The following is a 17,962-nucleotide window of genomic DNA, read 5'->3' as shown; positions in this document are numbered from 1 at the left end:
TAGTGCAGTAGTTTATTTTATTGCCGCAGTAGCAGCAAAACTTTTTACTTGTAGCAGAAGTAAGTTTTATTTACCCAAACTGCGCTTTATACGAGGCCTTGGCTGGACTCATCAATCGGGCTTGCGAAAGTCATACGTTAGCTTTAGTGCAGCTGCCTCCTTTTGCCTTTCCCCAACATGAGTAGGTGCCAATACGACACACTTAGACCTGTTCTCTAGGTCCTTTGTGATACCAACTTCTTCCTTATACCATGGGCTCCCTTTTCAACCATCCTGCGACTTTTATAAACGAGTCGAGCTTCGTTAGTTTAAGGTGCGCTATACCCGCTACATCTGTTAAAAATGCACCACGAAGCGTGTAAAGTATTCTTCTAGTTAACCTTTTCATCAACAATCTCTCTGATAAAATATAGGGGTTGCATAAAAAGCATCCTAGAAAATGTTCCCCGATATGAGCGTATGTCGTAGCATTTTTTTTTTTTTTTGTCGGGCCAACTAGCAGGTACTCAAGTGCAGTACTCCGACATGAATTAAGTCCATTGTACTGCACTTGGATTCCCTTTTAATTTTCTTTAAATCTACTCGATCTCCGAAGAAATCTGAGTAGGGTGCTAAGGAGCCAAGATGGTCGCTTCTTAACACATCAGTGCCAAAGGCCTCACACCTGATTCGAGCGAAGGCGGGGCAAACGCACAGGAAGTGGTCCGCCGTCTCATCCTCCTCTTCACAAGCTGGACAGAGTACACACTGAAAGTGGCCCGTCATTAGCATGCTCTCACTGAATGGAATCGGCGATGGACGCACTGTCCTGAAAAATTCGCTAAGCGTCGATAATTTGCGAGCGTTTATTAAGGCTAGATCGCATTTTTAGTGCACCCCAATCGAGTGACAGATCTAAATCTAGCAAACTATTGAACTGCGGTATGCCATACAATTTTGTGAATTCCCTGACGCAAATACATACAGTCACGATGGTTTCTCAACCTCGTTACTATCTTCACTTGACCCCAGCCGACTTTTCTCCATTCCTCTAAGTTTGCACGCGCACTTTTAATAATTTTCCGGAATTAGTCTGCTAAAGAGTCTTCCTGCCTTGAAAAAGCCGCTTCTAAGGCATTGGCGAAGCTTTCCCTTTTTCAATAGGATTTCAAGCAATTCTTATGATTTTATGGTAATATCCAAAATAAATATGTTTTCATCAAATTTTTACCTAAACTATGTATGCAAGCTGCGCCCGTTCCTTCGGGGCACTTCAGAGTGCGAAACACTAAACATTTCGTTTTTCATTCTTTACTACTATCATCGACCGACTGGCCTACTGCATCCGCAGAGGAACGATCGGCTTTTTAATTATAGTAGATTCTGTTTTTATGCGGTTTTGAAATAGTGCGGTTTTTAAAAAAATTAAAAAATGCATGTCGACCTATCGGGAATTGTACATATAAACGAGATTCTAAACCAGCTAAGCAAAAACTCATCACAGATTACATCAGAAATGCTAACCCTACAAGTATGGAACCGCCTGACGATTCTTAAATAAAGATATATATTAATTTTCAAAAATACAATATTTTGTTTATGCGATTTAATTATTTCAGATTCATGCGTTCTATGGAACGTATCTATAGTTCTAATATGGGACTAGTACCTTTTTTTATGCGATTTTAGTACATTATTTCAGATTTATGCGGTTCTTAGCACTTTTAAAACGTATCTATAGTTTTACTATAGAACTGGTAGCTTTTTTTATGCTGTTTCTTGCGGAACGTATATACCGCATAAAAACAGAATCTACTGTACTGGCTAGTTGCGCTCAATGGGCTTAGAAGCAAGTTAATAAATGACTGCAGAGGGAGCTATATTCTGTGCACATTTCACCGTCTCCTTCTTCTACCCTTCCATCCATGTGCAAGATAATGGTACGAGCGTGCCTGAGATGAAGGCAGATCCATTAATTCAGTGTTGAATTCATTCATGAGTTTTATGATGAAAAGTTTTTTAAATATAAGGAAAATCCGTGATTGAACGAAGTTTGAGGGAATCACTGATTAAACCCAAGTTGCTCCAGAGAAGATGTTTTCTCAACTGCCCCAGTTGGGTAGAAAAATCGAAAAGAGGTAGCCCACGTTTAGAGCAAGGCTTTGAGTTTGGATCACTCTCAGTTATTTGATGGGCTTTAGCTTAAAGTCTGAAATCGACAATTAAAAATTTCGAATTTCTTTTCATTTTTGTCGGCTTATAGATGAGTTGGCATCTTTTCATAAGGAAAAGTGTAGAAGTGAGCCGTGGGTGAAATTCTACTTTCCAACTGAGCTGTCAGGTCTATTTACCTTAATATTTTTGTAGGCACGCCTATCAGGAAATTTCTACCTTGTTTACATCCACTTAAAACTTACGTGGCTGAATAGTGGACTTGCCTTTTAGCTCATTGTTATCTGAATTGATTCTCTTTCAATTTGGAATTTTGGATTTTGGAATTTTGGAATTTGGAATTTTACCAGACACGATTTGAGACTCTATCTTGTGGCATATGTAACTCTGGTAGGTTCACGTAGAGTATCGCCTTGAATTTGCGGTGCGCATCTTGACTATATTTCTACAATTGAACGTGAGCCGTCGTTCACAAATCGTTCCGCTTCAAAGCATCTAAAGGTGCTTCGAGGCTGAAAGAATTGCTTCCGAAGCGAAACTTTTCAAAAGAGCTGTAACACAAATAAACATTCTCCAGCTCTCCTGTTGGAGCACCACAAACCGCTCAACTCTTTCCCGCGCCAGTTGGATCTACACTACTGAAACAACGTGAATTCATAATTAGTCACATATTGTAACTCCTGCCAGAAGCACCACAATTCACGGGTTTCATTCTAAACAAATTCGAAATTTCTAAAAAATTTATACAATAACATTTTTCTATCCATTGTTTTTTTCAAATTTTTACTTTATTTTTAACCTCAAATTTCTAAATCCAAAAGCATTTTAAATTCAAATTGACAATTCTGGCCGTTTGCGCCAATGCATTATTTCTCAAGCGGCTACCTAGCAGCAACACTTGGGTGGCGTATTGTAGCAATGTGCCTTGCAAGGGCATGGCCAACTACAGCAGAAGTCTGTTCGCTTCAGATATCGGCAAGGGCAGACACAAGGCGAGCAGCAGCAAGGATCACAGCAAGGGCTACAGCCAGAACACATTTTGCTATTTTTGTTGATTACTTAGAAAGTGCGCTAAAATTTATGGAAAGGGGTTAATAATTATTTAACGGTAATTTTGATTTTGAGTTACTTACTTTTTAGTGCTTTTGAAAAAAGTCAGACAGCAAATTTTGTTTCATTTGATGAGCCGAAAATTTTTGAAATGAATAAAAAAACAAATTTTGAAAACTGAAAGAAGTTGATTACTTTGAAGGATTGAGCAGAGAAAACATGTTTGGGACAGGAGCATGAAGCAATTGAATCATGGGACAGGAGAAGTTCTTCATTAACCTTTCAACAGAGGTGAATTGAGAAGAAAAGGTAAATTCTCTTACGAAGTACCACCCGGCGCTTTAATGCTGGGATACACTCGTTGCATGTGGACACTTCATTTATCATAGCGAATAGGATTTTTTTTGTTATAATACATCTCAGCAATGTACCTTCCTCTTGTCAAGAAAAGAGTCCAGATTAGCCCATGATTTTTCTATGATTCTTAACCCTAATCCCATGTCGATGGTCGTTCGTGTTCGGCCCGTTTTTTTATGAAATTCCTGTGCGGTGTTTGTTTCATACCATTTGTTTATAATAAAATATTATTAAAATATATTAATAAATTTAGAAAAATTCTCTTCGGATATGTTTAGTTAAGGCTTAGAAGATACCTTATACATTTTTTTTTAATTTTCTGTTGGCGTTATATAGTAGAAATAAGCGCCGACCCATAGGCATGGGATTAAAGTGCCAAATGGAATGACATGGGATTAGAGTTAAGTCTCTGAGCAGCTGGACCATTGCTTTAGTAAATCGAATAAAGTCCTTAGTGCTGAGCTCAATAGGAGCGCAAGGCATGATGATTGACTTACCGAAGCATAGTCGTTCAAAAAAATGGATCGCGTGATTATACCAACAAAAGCACCGAATTTCTGCTTACTACTTTGAGCTCTACTTCAGTTTCTTGGATCTAGAGAGCAGCTATCAAAACAGTTCGTCAATGGTGAAAAGAAATTCAGCAGAAGTTTGGTTTAGTCGCTATATGGGGAGTCAAGGAGCATGTTACACTGCCGCAGCTCTTCAAACCATGGGAGTAGACTCAGTGCTTATCTTACCTAAGACGGTTGAATACAGCTTTGTGCGTGGCTGAGCTGCACCCTATTACCGGCTGTGGACCACTGCATTTCTCCACCGAACCAGTTCTTTTAAGCCCTTCGTGGATTTTTCGTTCATTCGTGGCACTCACATAATTGTAATATAGAAATAGTTGGACCCGCCAAGCTCGCTCAGTCGGTAAATGTCCGCGCGAGCTATCGTGAAGTTTATCTATACATCCGAGCAGGCCTTCATAATTGTTTATCTAACCGAACTGACCGTATCTCCCACTTTCCCCTTTGTAGTAGTTCTTCGCATCCTCAGAAATGGCGAATACTTTTGCTTGAAATTCAGTAGTGATTCGTTTTACATTCGAAAAAATTCCAGTTCCAGAACTTGAGTTCATTAGAGACCCATCCCTTACACAGAACGATGGCTTAGAAAGACATCACGCGCCAACTGTCAGAGTGCCACACTGACTGGTGGGATATGACTTACTGAAATTTTCTCCAAAAGCATGATTCATGTCCAAAAGATTAGGTCCGCTGGCTGAGTAACAACAGCTTCCTTCGTTTTCGGTGGCAGGCTGCTAATAAAAGTATACTTTCCTAGAAAGTTGTGGAATGTGAATAATTTTGATCCATATTCAAATATTTAAACCCTTATATTGACCGAGCTGAAATAAGGTCTTGTAATGAAGTGACTTCGCATAGGATCTGTCGAAGATTCATGAGTTCAAATATAAATTTATAAAAAGCTTCATGGGCTTTTATTTCTAAACTCCACTAGATAATAACTGGAAAAAATCTTTCTGCGAGAAGTTGGGTTTCATTGCTTAGATCAGCTTAGAGGCTTCAAAATACATCTGATTACTCTGAATTGGTTTCTTTCGCCTCCAAGGAAGCATCTCAAGACTCTCTCCAATACATAACTTAAAACGATTACGGAACATTCAATCCAAACCATCTTCGGCTTCGCCGTATGTGAGGACTCCAGGCGAAAGTCGAGTGAAACCAAATCTCCATTATTCGCAGTTTATATATTACTTACTTGTACGAGTGTGGACGAATTCAAATGAGTCCACTTACCCGAATTACCTCAACCATTAAATTCCAATCTTCAAAGTCACACAATTTGAATGAAAAACTATATTTTAATAAAAGTAATTACACTTTTATTAAAAATAAAAAAGAAAAATATAGCCGAAAGAAGTCGAATATAGGAGATTAGTTCGTGGCTGCACGGCATTTTCTTTCAGTCCGCTCTATAGATTAAGTGACCATCATTGGAAGCCGTTTTCCTTAAGCTCGTATTAGAAGCACTTTAAACTGAAAAGAAAAAAAAGCAAACAGTTAATATTACGTTGAAAAAATTCAAACTGACTGTAAGTAAATTAAATTGAGCTCACTTGATTTCAACGCTTAGCGTTCTGTGCCAATTAACCGCTTTAACAGTTGCTCTTTAAATCCCAGAGGATGAATTTGGACTGAAAAGAGGAAGCAGAAACTTTATCGCCTTCTATTGATCTGCCTTTTTCGCTGTACGCCTAGCAAGGGCCACAGCAGGGTCCACAAGGGCCACATGGCCCACAAGGTCCGCAAGGGCCGCAGCAGGGTCCACAAGGACCACAACATGGTCCGCAGGGACCGCAGCACGGACTAAAGCAGGGGCCACACGGACCGCAGCAAGGGCTAAAACAGGGACCGCAGCACATTTTGAGTTTTTTCGAACTTCTAAAAACAAGCAAAAGGGAATATTAAGAAATATTTACAATAAATTGTTAATTGGCCAAATAGTTGGAAATTTACTCACCTTCGGTAATATTCTAAAGAGGAACAGAAAATTTGATAGCTATTTGTATGCCGAAAAAATATTTTTGAATGGAATATTTTAAACAATTTTTTTGAAAGTGTTTTCTTGAATGTCAAAGGCTTTTTGATTTACTCAATTTTTGCATTTTGAAAGGTGGTGTTTTTAAAAACAAGTAGCACTACCTTCATCAGCTAAAGGCAAATATCCGAGATGTGAAAAGAGAGGAGCTCCTCATTCAATTGTCAGCGGTACTCATAATCGGAAGCGTACTGTTGCATTTCCTTCTATAGGCTTTCCTACCACTCCGCAGATGCCTCAACAGTTATTGTATTTGCTTACGCTTCAACGACTTATGGATGATACTTGGAAAGCTCTTTGAGAGGAACTTGTATTCCATTGGAATCTGGATTACTACGTATTCCATGTAGAATTAACTGTGACCTTCGAAGAGGGAGATCATTTCGCCGTCATAATCCAATCTGTAGACATAGGGCTCCGGTCATCATTATCGATCTTACGATGATCTCACGCGATTTGGGAGCCTTCTATAAAACGTCGATGTAAAAACTTAAAAAGAAAATAAATCAGTATAATTGGCGCGAATATCATTTGTCGAATGCTTATTCTCTAATTTGTGTTGTCCGTCTTAACGTTGCGGACACTCTAGTACTCGTAAAAGCTTTGAGTTCACCCCATGCTGTTGGATCCTTATGCACCCTTGCTAGTTCCGAGCGGAACTTTGCCCATTCATATTCCCTCAAGAGAGGAGTGGACGTTGTGTAACATTTGGAGGATGGCTCGAAGTTGGATGGAAGTGTTGGTGGGGTAGTATTCTGCGAGGAGCTCCACATCAAGCGCAAATTTAGGCATCCGGACCACTGTAGTGTTTTTCAAGCGGAAGTAGCTGCAAATAAGGAAGCAGTGGATTGGTTGCTTACTTCTGTAATTACTGTAAGAAATGACAGGAAGGACCGACAGTCAAGCGGTCAGTAGGGCTTTGGGCTCGTTGCTTCTGCGCTCGAAATTAGTCAGAGAAGTCAGACTCTCTCGATTACATCCGAATACTTCGATATTAGGCTCATTTGGATTTCCGGTCACAGCGGCGTAGATCGGAGCTGCTGCACTGATGAGCTGGCTAGACAGGGTACTCTGGGGACGGTTTCATCGCAAAATGAGAGGATTGGGGTTCCCTTGAGAACCCATGGTCTACTCCTGGAAGGATGGGCCTCGCATCAATTTAGCGAGCGCTGGGTTAGTGCCCAAATGTGTGAAGTGGCAAAATCTTTCTAGCAACGGGTAGATCGGGGGCGCTCGAGGGATGATGAAATGCACTCAGAGGGACAACCACTATAAAAAAAAATCCGTTACCATTTGATGTTTAATGTTGGTTGCGCATATGGAGCTCGGGATCAACCGATCAACTTTCAGTTCAGTTCGGTTCTAAATATCAGCCAAATATTTCTGTGGAACATTTTTAAGATTGATCGCTAAATTTTGTTATAGATCCCTGAAAATAGTATTGGAATTTGAACTCCATTTAGGCACAATATTTTAAGTAAGGGCGCTTGTAACCAGAAAATGGAAACTCTATCCCACTGTAAAAAAATTGTGACGATATGGAGCTAAACCACGATGCTATCATTCTTGGAGCTAAACCATCTTAAGGCTTGACTTCTATGCATGGATCTATGATAGAACTGATTCTATGTACTACAAGAATCAGAATCCTCACCTAGAATGCTCACTTAGTAGCAAATATCAACAAGGCGGCGAGGGATTTTTTCGCCTCCACAAACAGTTTTGGTAAAACAGGAGGTCTGTCCTCCAGAAGGACTTACTGGTTCTTTACCACTGTTGTAAAACCAATACTCCTTATGCTTCCTTACAACTAGGCAAAGAACTGCAAGAGGAAAATTAAATGCCAATTCTTCGGCATAGCTGAGGCGATAAGAACCTGAATCACTGTTGCATTCAGTGCCCCTAAGTGAACATACCCCTTCCCTATCATGATACACAAGGGCACTGCCATAAGAGTACTAAGTCTTAAAGATATTTATATTTTTTATTATCCCAAAGTCTTTCAAGCGGAGATCCACGTCAAAGAAATTTGCGACAGAGAATTCCTACGAGGAGGTACTACTTCGAATCATCTGTATTTTGTTAGACAGCCTGGCAACCTTATGAGCACTGCAATAACATCTAAATTCAATAAAATCTAAACTCGTTGAGAAATAGTTCTCTGTGCTGAAGGAGCATGGAAAACCATCTTGCTGAACTGGGTACCAGGAAGTGGAGTTCAAGCAGGCAACGCACATCTTGACAGTCTAGCGGAATTAAGCGCTACATCAAAATCCCATGAACCGAAACCCTTCTGCGGGCTAACCAAAACCCATTAATGAAATTATCATGGGCTGGGAGAACACCGAATTTATACGACACTGCATGGACAATCCAAGCCAGAGGTAGGCAAAGCAATTTAGCCTTCTTTCTAGAGAAGCAGCAAGTAGGTTATTGAATCTGGACAGACAAACTACGAATTCGTATTGGATTCTGTGCAGAGCACTGTCGTCTTCGTCCTCATTTCATTTCTCAGCAAATGTGCAGTTTTCGCAAGGCGAAGACTTACTCACATATGAGATGTGACTCTGGAGCCATAGTTTAAGTTAGGTTATGGTGGCTGTCAGTCTGTACGACCAACTCAACTCGACCTTACAGGTCCGTTGTGACACTACTGTGCAATACGGGAACCTCGTTTATTTTTCTTCGTGGAACCATTTTGTGGTTCTTATGAAGCGCAGGGTTGGTCCCATCCTCACGCCACGATCCATAGATAATAAGAAATAAAAAACCCGTGGAATGCTTAAGTAGTGAAACAAAAGTTAACGTTAAATGAAGAAAAGAAACCATCATTTATTTATTTATTGACATTTGCATTTTCAAGGAGTTTGTTCGTTTTCTCTTTGTTTTTTGAACTCCTCTACTAGCATACCACATCAGTTGGAGAGCTTCTAACATAGTCGCTTGCACAAGGAGTATTTGCATAAGTCTTGCAATCCGTTCCGCTTGACACACACACAGGTACAATGAATCCCGCACAGTATACCGCGTGGACGATCAGGTGTTGGTCCTGAAATGAATCGAAAAAAATTGTAAGTTAGCACTCTGCCCATGGGAAAGAGAGTTGCCACATATGTATGTCAACCACCAGCATGATGCCGTTCGCAAAGCCAATATCAAGGTGGGTTTCACGTACTCGGAATCCACCTTGATAGTTTTGCGCGCATCAAGGTAAATTCGTCATGAAACTCACCTTGATAATGGCGAGTCGTCACTAATAGTTGGGCTAATTGATTAATGGTTTCGCATAATTTCACTTCAATTACAAAAACATGTCTCTGCCGATAATTTTTAAAAATTAAATTACTCGCAGTCGAGACTAGCAATATATATATGTACGTATATTTAACATGACGGGCCACAAGGATTGCAGGGTGGAGATGGTCCACATGGCGCACATGGTACTTGTGGACCGCACGGCCCGCACGGTCCACATTGAGTATTCCACGGTGTTGGCGCACATGGATAACAGGTGCCACACTCAGGCGCTTCATAGGGGCATCCGGGCATGCATGAACAGCACGGTCCACACGGTCCGCAAGGACCACGTGGACCACAAGGACCACAACGACGTCCCCATGGGCCACAACCACTTCCACACGGTCCACAACCAGTGCCACACGGATCACACGGTGGTGGTACATATGGTCCTGAAGGCATCGTCAAACCACAAGGTCCACAATTTGGTATAGAACAGGGGCCGCAAGGTCCGCACGGGTTGCATGGTCCACATGGTGAGCAGGGGCTACCGCAAGGTCCGCAAGGGCCACATGGTCCGCAAGGCCCGCAACAAGAATAGCATGGATCGCACATTTTGAGTTGATTTTTTCCGAGTTTCTGTGAAATATGCAAACAAACGAGATAGTGGAGTTCAGTAGTATTTGTCAGTCAATAGAGGATGCTGCGTTCAGAAATGCTACTTACTTTAAAATTGCCTTAAGAGAAAAGTTCACAGAAAATTTGGAAGTGTTTTGTTGAAAAATTTTGAACTGAATGAAAAATTGTGAAGGAAAGAAATTTTCTGATTACATTTTATATGTTGATTTTGATCGAATTGCTGGATTGAGCAGGTAACTACTTGAAAACTCCAGAACTTAATTCTGCGAACGCAGACGTATTTTGCTTATAACTTTGAGTTCCTGCAATATTTCTTCCCAATTGCATATTGAAATTCTTTTTCTTCTTTCATAGCGTTACAATGCGGGGTGCGTCAACGCTTCCTTCAAAATGCTCCTCCAAAGCGATCTATTTTGAGCTGTTGCGTCGTAGTTACGTATTCCCAGCTTCTTAAGATCGTGTTCCACTGCGTCTATCTAACGATTCCTCGGTCTGCATATCCAAATTGTATCCTTACAATCAGCTTACAACATCTTTTTATTATACCAATCACTGAATTCTAATAGCGGTCGCCCCTCGGCAGGCAATGGAGAACCTCCAACTGGCTACGAGGAGGCCGCCGTAACCGAATGGGTTGGTGTGTGTCTACTATTCAGAAGGCTCGAATCTCCGTAAATGAAACCCCAAATGATAGAGAAAAAGTTTTTTTCTAATAGCGGTCGCCCTCCGGCAGGCAATGGCGAACCTCCGAGTATATTTTTACCACGAAGAAGCTCCTCATAAAAAATCATCTGTCGACTCAAAATTGTAGGTCCCTCCATTTTGTTAAACAACATTGAGACGCAGCCCTTAAATAGAAAGAGGAATTCGGCCAAATACCCTATGAAAGATGTATACGCCAATTATTATTATTACCATTAAGGAAGAAACTATGAGGCTATTCAGATGAAGTAAACTTCAGAAAATTGTTTTCAAGCCGTTGCTTCACTTCAACGGTAATTTTCCCCATCAAGAAGTAGTGTAAAATTAAAACACGAAACTCATTTTGATCCAATGTTTTGAAAATAACAATAACTCACGAACTAATGAATAGAATATCATGACATTTTAGCAGCTGATTTTTTAAGGCTAGTACTAACGGAAAGAGAGGTGAATGCAATAAAACCAGTGCCATCTATGTGTTAAGCCCGCGACTTTCAGCCCATGTGTTATGCTTCTATCTTCGCTACAGAGTGCACTGTGCCAACAAGCAAGTTTCTTTAATCTTCCCAATAACAAAATTTCGAATGCCAAGTTGTTTAGTCTTATGGATTGTTGCTCACAGGCATTAGCGAGCTGAAAGATAATGAAATGTGCGTTTCCGCGCCAACAAATTTCCATGCGGAGCTCTTCGCCATAATGGAAACAGTGGAAATCATATCTAAAAGAGGGTTCGAGAAAGTAAAAATTAAAATACTTTCGCACACCCAATCGGTTCTCAAAGCCTTGAATAGATTCACATTCAAGTCAAAAGTCCTAATATTGCAGAGTGTAACAATGCACCCAACAAACTGGCCACTCATAATCAGATCTCACTGATTTGGGTACCAGGGCATGAGGGACACGAAGAAAACGAGAAGGCAGACTTTTATGCCAAAAAAGGGACAGAAGGGCTATTTATTGAACCCCATTTTTCGGATTTAACAAAAATAATATAAAACAGGAAGACATAAAATGAATCCAAACTAAAATCAGTGAACACTGGAACGGCACAAGCGGCCTTAATCACTCCAAAAAGTTTTTGAACTCCAATGCCAACAGAGCAAAATTTGCTCTAATCCTAGATAAAAAGGGCTTCAGATTACCTGTGGATCACTGCAGGTCTCTTTGCCTGTGGTTGCAGGTTCTGCTGTGATGAAGAGCCGTCTATGGAACACTTAATCATCAACTGTGAGGCATTACGCCACAGGAGACACAGAATCCGGGGCTCATAGCTACTAGAGGAGGAAGACCTACAATTGCTCCCTCCTAAGGAGCTGGTTCGATTTCTCGGTATACTATTAGGTGCGCAACTAAGTTCCTGCTGTTTGTCAATAGATGCCGCCAGCAGTGTGTGCTAGTCGATTCTAACATAACGTAACCGTCATAAACTAAGCTTAGACATATGGTAAACAAACTGCTTCGACACATTAGTGATTTTGTTTTGGTATCATCTACTTTTGGTTTTGTGAAGATGTCTGATTTTGTGCCGAATAATCGTCATTTGCGGAAAGTGTTGATTTTCCTCCTTCATTCGCAAAAAACGACGGCTGAAGCGCATCGAGAGCTACAAAAAGTTCATGGAGATACTGCTTTAATTGAAACAACGTGCTGAGATTGATTCCGTCGCTTCAAAGACGGTGCTTTTACTGTTGACGACCGTCCGCGTGAAGGAAGGCCAAAAACCTTCGAAGATGCTGAATTGGGGGCATTGCTCAATGAGGATCCGTGTCAAACGCAAGAAGAACTTGCTTCAGTATTAGGAGTTACCCGCCAATCAATTTCCAAGCGATTGCATGCTTTGAGAATGATTCAGATACAGGGCACTTTGGGTTCCTTATGAGTTAAAACCAAGGGATGTTGAACGTCGTTTTTTTCGCCTGTGAACAACTGCTCCAGTGGCAAAAAAGGAAGGGTTTTCTTCATCGCATCGTGAACGGGTGATGAAAAATGAATTCATTACAGCAATCCAAAGGAAAGAAAGTCATGGGGACCCGGTCATGCTTCTACGTCGTCGCCTCGGTCGAATATTCACGCTGCGAAGGTTATGCTATGTGTTCGGTGGGGCCAAGTTGGTGGTATTCATTATGAACTGTTAAAACCAAGCGAAACTATCACTGGGGATCGGTATCGACTTCAATACACCGCAATACGCTGAGAGACCTGAAAAAGTGATTCTACAGCATGACAATGCTCGGCCTCACGTCGCCAAACCCGTTAAAACCTACCTGGAAACACTGAAATGGCATATCCTACCCCATCCGCCATATTCTCCAAATATTGCGCCGTCCGATTATCACCTGTTCCGATCGATGGCACATGGTTTAGCTGATCAGCAGTTCCATTCATATGAAGACATGGCTCCGTGGATAGCCTCAAAAGATGAACAGTTTTACCGCGACGGTATACGAAATCTACCAGAAGGATGGGAAAAAGTAGTAGCCAGCGATGGGCAATACTTTCAATGATTCACTTGGAACCTATTTTCAGAATAAAGTTGTATTTTCATCAAAAAAAAAAAAAAAAAAAACAGCGAGAAATTAGTTGCACAGTTGCGAGAAATTAGAATGCAGAACTATTATAGGTATGCAAACAGGTCATAATCTATTGGCTGTACATGCGTACAAGATAGGAATTGCTAACACGGACAAATGTAGAAAATGCAGAGAGGATGTTGAGAAAACTTTAGAACACCTTCTGTGCTTTTGTCCGGCATTATTAAAAATGCGACTAAGATGCCTGGGAGCCCCCAGACGTCTCAAAAGCGGAGCTCCCAGCCCTACTTAGATTCGCCAAAAGCGCTGACATCCTACATGATGTCTACTTTAGGTACTCATAGAGGTCGGTCTCCATCTGGTATCGCTAGGGACCAAAAGGTATATGCGTGGCTTATTGCCAACGAGGCTAACCTAACCTAACCTAGTTGCACATCTAATAAATAATTATAGTTAAGTAATTAGGGGGTAATTCAAATATCTATCAAGAACATCGCAATCAATTAGAGTTTTCATAAAAGTAGCCATTATAAAGCCTTTATTACAAAAAGAAATACTAACAATTTTGAAAGTTTGTCAAAGTACTTTTACGTGGAAAGGATGTCTCGTAGAGATAATTTTATGAAACTCCTCACTCAATTTTTTTCTTCTTGCTCTCTTTTTGTTTCTAACGTTTTTTTTTTTTAGTTGCATTCATATTTGAGTTTCGCGCTTTCTCTTCTTTGTGTTGTGTAATTTTTCACTGTACTGGACTGTAGTGTCCCAATCGCTTCCGTTTCGTTGCATTCCGTTCTCTAGTAGGATCATGTCGCACCAACAAAGACTCTTGTCGTCATCCTTATATCCTTATTCATCAGTCGTAGAAGTAATCTGCCTTAACTTCCATACACAGAATATTTAAAAACCACCTGCGTGATAAAAGAAAGAGAATAGAGAGGATGCGCATTAATAGATTACTACAACAACTACTACGAAACACAGCGTATGGGAGAGAAATTTCTATTGATTTTATTTATTGTAGCCGAAAAATTTTGATATTCATTAAAAAGTTGAATCGAATTTAAAACAACCGCCTTGTAGTTACAGGCATTTTCATCAGATTATTCCAAAGTCAATAGGTACTGATTCGAATAATTCTGCTGCGATTAACGCCATCTGCTGCACTAAATCCCAGTACGAGTACGACGCAACAGCGTTACTTTTATTTTATTTCCTTGAACAGGGAATAGAACTTTAAATATTTCAGTGAAAAAGCGGTTAGCAGAACTTCTTGAGCTCTTAATGAAAGAACTGACAAAATGGACCGGACAGACAGGACTGTAGTCATACTTTGAAGAGCGCAAAGTTTGGCTAAACTCTAGAAGTATCTGCAAGATGACTCGACCATCTTTTGCACCTAACACCCTGTATTTACAATTACACACACACATTACTCGAAGCTACTTACATGGATATGAAGGCGGTGTATTATTACAGTTCCACACACACGGATTTGGTACGCCAGCTTCCACAACCGGTGGACAACAGCCTGGTGCGGGTGGACATGATATTGGAGCCGGTGCTCCGCATGGCGGATTCGATGCCCCACAACAAGGAGTATCACAACATGGAGAACAGGACGGGCCACAAGGTTCGCAGGGTCCACAGGGTCCACATGGTGGACCGCATGGTGGACAACAGCCACCGCAAGCTCGCGCACACATTTCTTTGCAACGCTGCCGTTTGTTACTTACACCCATCGTTATGTTGGCATAGCGGAGCGGAAACGACGCTGGGCAGCAATTGGGAACGGGGAAGCACATGCAAGCGGCTCGACCCTGGCAAAGCGATCGTGGACATCTATCTTGCAAGCCGTTTCTCTTGATACAATCGCAAGTAGTGTACATAATTCCACAACGCAATTCGCGACTACGACAGGCTCTAGGCTAAAATGTGTTCAATGAGGGTAAAAAGAAAAAAAAGTGGAAGTGTGGGCATGTGCGGGGAAGAGAAGATAACAAAGCGTACTCATTAGACTGGTGGTGGTGAGCATACTGTAATCGTGACCTCGTCTGGCGCAAACCATATCAAGGTGGGTTTCACGATTTAGAATCCACCTTGATTGGTTTGCGCGCATCAAGGTAAATCCGACATGAAACTCACCTTGATAATGGCTACGTAATCGAGATCTTGATCCAATTTAAAAAATTCTTATATAGTATATAGATGTGGAGATGTGTAGATGATGTCGGTATATGAAATATGTCGGTTGCACTTATATCTAAATTTCCTTTTCTTAAAAACATTCGTCTTAAAACTACTACAGTTTGTGTGGTTTTCGTATTATTGAACAATAATGGGCCAAATGGCGTGCAAAGTGATTATGGTCCACCAGGTGCGTTTGCCGTTGGCGGGCATAGAAATGCCGTTTCATCATCGGCCGCCTCGTATGGACCAACCGGCATTGTTGGACCAGAACCACCTCCTCCACCGGGACCAGCGCAGCCGGGCGGCATACCACAAGGTCCACATGGTGCACAATTTGGTACGAAGCAAGTAGTACCGCAAGGTCCACATGGTCCGCAAGGTCCACATGGTCCACAAGGTCCACATGGTCCGCAAGGGCCACAAGGTCCGCAAGGTCCGCGACACGGCGAGCAAGGTCCACAAGGGCCGCAAGGGCCCGACGGCTTGCACGGGAAACATCCGCTGGGTTCACATATAGGATACTGATTTGTTGAAAAGCATGGCAATGGACCGCACGGTCCGCACGGTGAACATGGTCCAATGGGGCATGGTGGACAGGCTACGCTCGGCTTATAGTTTATCGGTCCGGTTGGATAACAGCAATATTCACGCGGTGGCGGTATATCAATTGTTTGTGGCTTCGGTTGGCACAATATCGCTTGGCACACTTCACGCGGCTCGCAAATACGTTTTGGATAGCAAACCACATAGGGATCTGGCACCATCGAAGGGTAGTAGATGACCCTCGGCTCTCGCACCATCTGCGAAACCCAAGTTAATTTGGGTACTTTTATGACACGCGTAGTATCCACAACTTTCGGTATGGTTATCTGTCTGCAACGGTTAACAACCATCGGTTCCGGCACGATCTTCTCATTGAAAACGACACGTTTGCGACAGATGAGCCTCGGCGGTTGTTGCACTGTCATGCATTTCGGACAGGGCGGTGGTATACGTGGCGCACACTGTGGCAAAGCGTCCAAGTGGGCGCCTGTGTAACATTTTGGCGAGCACTGTGCGCGCACAATCAGAAGATCCATTGGCAGTTTGAGGTTAATTCCGAATTTGTGGAAATTTTCATGGGATTCGCAAGTGATTTTCCGTTTCAATTTCAACATGGATTTTGTGGCAGCCATTTATTTGTTGATCCAATTTTTTTGAAATTTTAATGAGTTTTTGTCGTTGTCATTTGGGTTGTTGGGTGGAAGAGCGGAAATGTGAAATTTCTGTTTGCTACATACATTCGAGGCAAATCATATGCGAAATAGTGTTGCGGCGAGTTGACTACAATGCCGCTACTTACCTCAAACGGTGCACAGCATGGATCGCAGGGACTACAGGGTCCGCAAGGTCCACACGGGCCACACGGGCCGCATGGGCCGCAAGGCGAGGGACACGGTCCGCAGGGAGAGCAGCAAGGGTCGCACATTTTGAGACGTGTTTTTGTAAATTTCTGCAAAACAAGGGAAACAAACATTATTTGAAGGCCGCTATAAGCCAAGGATAATCCAATTTTATGTACTTACTTTTTAACTTTTTAAGGAAAATAAGTTCACTTGAAATTTAGATACAGCTAAAAGGCGTAAAATTTAGAAATGAATGAAAATTTTTTGATTAAATATTTTGAAGTCTAATTTATTTTGCCATGGCTACAACGACCAAAAAGGCAGAGTGTTTTTTTGAGTAGGTGGCTGGGTGTGGCATGGAATATGTGATACGTGGGTTCTGTGGGATGAAAAGTATATGGGCGAGTAGGAATGTGACTCGGCAAATTTTTCGAATTTTTGTGTGTCACAAATAGAGGGGCCTTCAGTTTTAAGCTGACTCCGATCGGCAGATTTTTTTCATGAGCAGCTTTTTCATGGCAGGAATACACTTGGAGGTTGGCCATTGTTTGCCGAGGGGCGACCGCTGGTGAAAATTTTTGTTATATAATATTTTTTTTATTTTTATTATGAATAAATTTTATTTGCAATCTATCAGTTGACAATCAGCAAATTTTTTAAATACAGGGTGGCGCACGAATCGTGCTACAAAAACAAAACGTAATAACTTTTTTTCTAATCAATGTATTTAACTTTTTGTTTTTTTATTGTATAGATAATTCAATTTTATTTTATGTAACTAATTAGTTTTGAAAATAATAGAACGTAAATGACCTCCATGCTCATTCACGCATATGCGACACCTGATGAGAAAATTGTTCATTGCGCACTAAAGGGTTGAAGTCGGGATCGCCTCAATTATTGTTGGGATGGACTGCTTCAATTCAGTCAAATTACTTGGTTTTGCTTTACACACCTCTTGTTTGAGATAACCCCATAAAAAAAAATCTGGTGCAGTGAGGTCAGGTGACCTTGGGGGCCAGCGGAAAGTGGAATTTCTGGATATCAATTTATTTCTAAATTTTCGTTGGAGCTCCACCATAACCGATCTGGCTATATGTGCAGTTGCTCCAT

The 17,962-nt window shown here is 41.4% G+C and overlaps 1 protein-coding gene and 1 long non-coding RNA gene across 3 annotated transcripts; both read right to left on the bottom strand.

The window, feature by feature from the left end:
• Positions 1 to 5,411: 5,411 nt before the first annotated feature.
• Positions 5,412 to 5,827, bottom strand: LOC128864222 (uncharacterized). Its single transcript, XR_008454659.1, has 2 exons — positions 5,687 to 5,827; positions 5,412 to 5,606 (listed from the first exon to the last, which is right to left on the bottom strand). It is a non-coding gene; the product is annotated as an uncharacterized LOC128864222 (long non-coding RNA).
• A 3,300-nt stretch (positions 5,828 to 9,127) lies between these two features.
• Positions 9,128 to 17,133, bottom strand: LOC128864221 (keratin-associated protein 5-1-like). Of its 2 annotated transcripts, XM_054103783.1 has the most exons (5): positions 17,030 to 17,133; positions 16,807 to 16,956; positions 15,832 to 16,516; positions 9,401 to 9,923; positions 9,128 to 9,217 (listed from the first exon to the last, which is right to left on the bottom strand). In XM_054103783.1, the coding sequence occupies exons 2-4, from the start codon at positions 16,930 to 16,932 to the stop codon at positions 9,553 to 9,555; spliced, it is 1,182 nt and encodes a 393-aa protein (XP_053959758.1). In that variant the 5' UTR covers positions 16,933 to 16,956; positions 17,030 to 17,133; the 3' UTR covers positions 9,128 to 9,217; positions 9,401 to 9,552. The 2 variants fall into 2 exon arrangements, with proteins under 2 accessions (XP_053959758.1, XP_053959757.1); XM_054103782.1 differs by lacking the exons at positions 9,128 to 9,217; positions 9,401 to 9,923; positions 15,832 to 16,516 and adding exons at positions 13,781 to 14,185; positions 14,725 to 15,202 and having other exon boundaries at positions 17,030 to 17,132.
• Positions 17,134 to 17,962: the final 829 nt, after the last annotated feature.

The sequence above is a fragment of the Anastrepha ludens genome, chromosome 5 (assembly GCF_028408465.1).
Source record: "Anastrepha ludens isolate Willacy chromosome 5, idAnaLude1.1, whole genome shotgun sequence".
NCBI classification, from domain to species: Eukaryota; Metazoa; Arthropoda; class Insecta; order Diptera; family Tephritidae; genus Anastrepha; species Anastrepha ludens.
This window is presented reverse-complemented; position numbering and strand designations above follow the sequence as displayed.

What these genes read in the sequence shown, in the direction of transcription:
- LOC128864221 (XM_054103783.1), bottom strand. Translation starts at nt 16,932, where the DNA reads ATGTGCGACCCTTGCTGCTCTCCCTGCGGACCGTGTCCCTCGCCTTGC. An exon ending in CATGCTGTGCACCGTTTGAG is followed by an intron (nt 16,517 to 16,806) that starts GTAAGTAGCGGC and finishes GTGCGCGCACAG; the next exon opens with TGCTCGCCAAAATGTTACAC. An exon ending in ATGTGGACCTTGCGGACCAT is followed by an intron (nt 9,924 to 15,831) that starts GTGGACCTTGCG and finishes GACCATGCAACC; the next exon opens with CGTGCGGACCTTGCGGCCCC.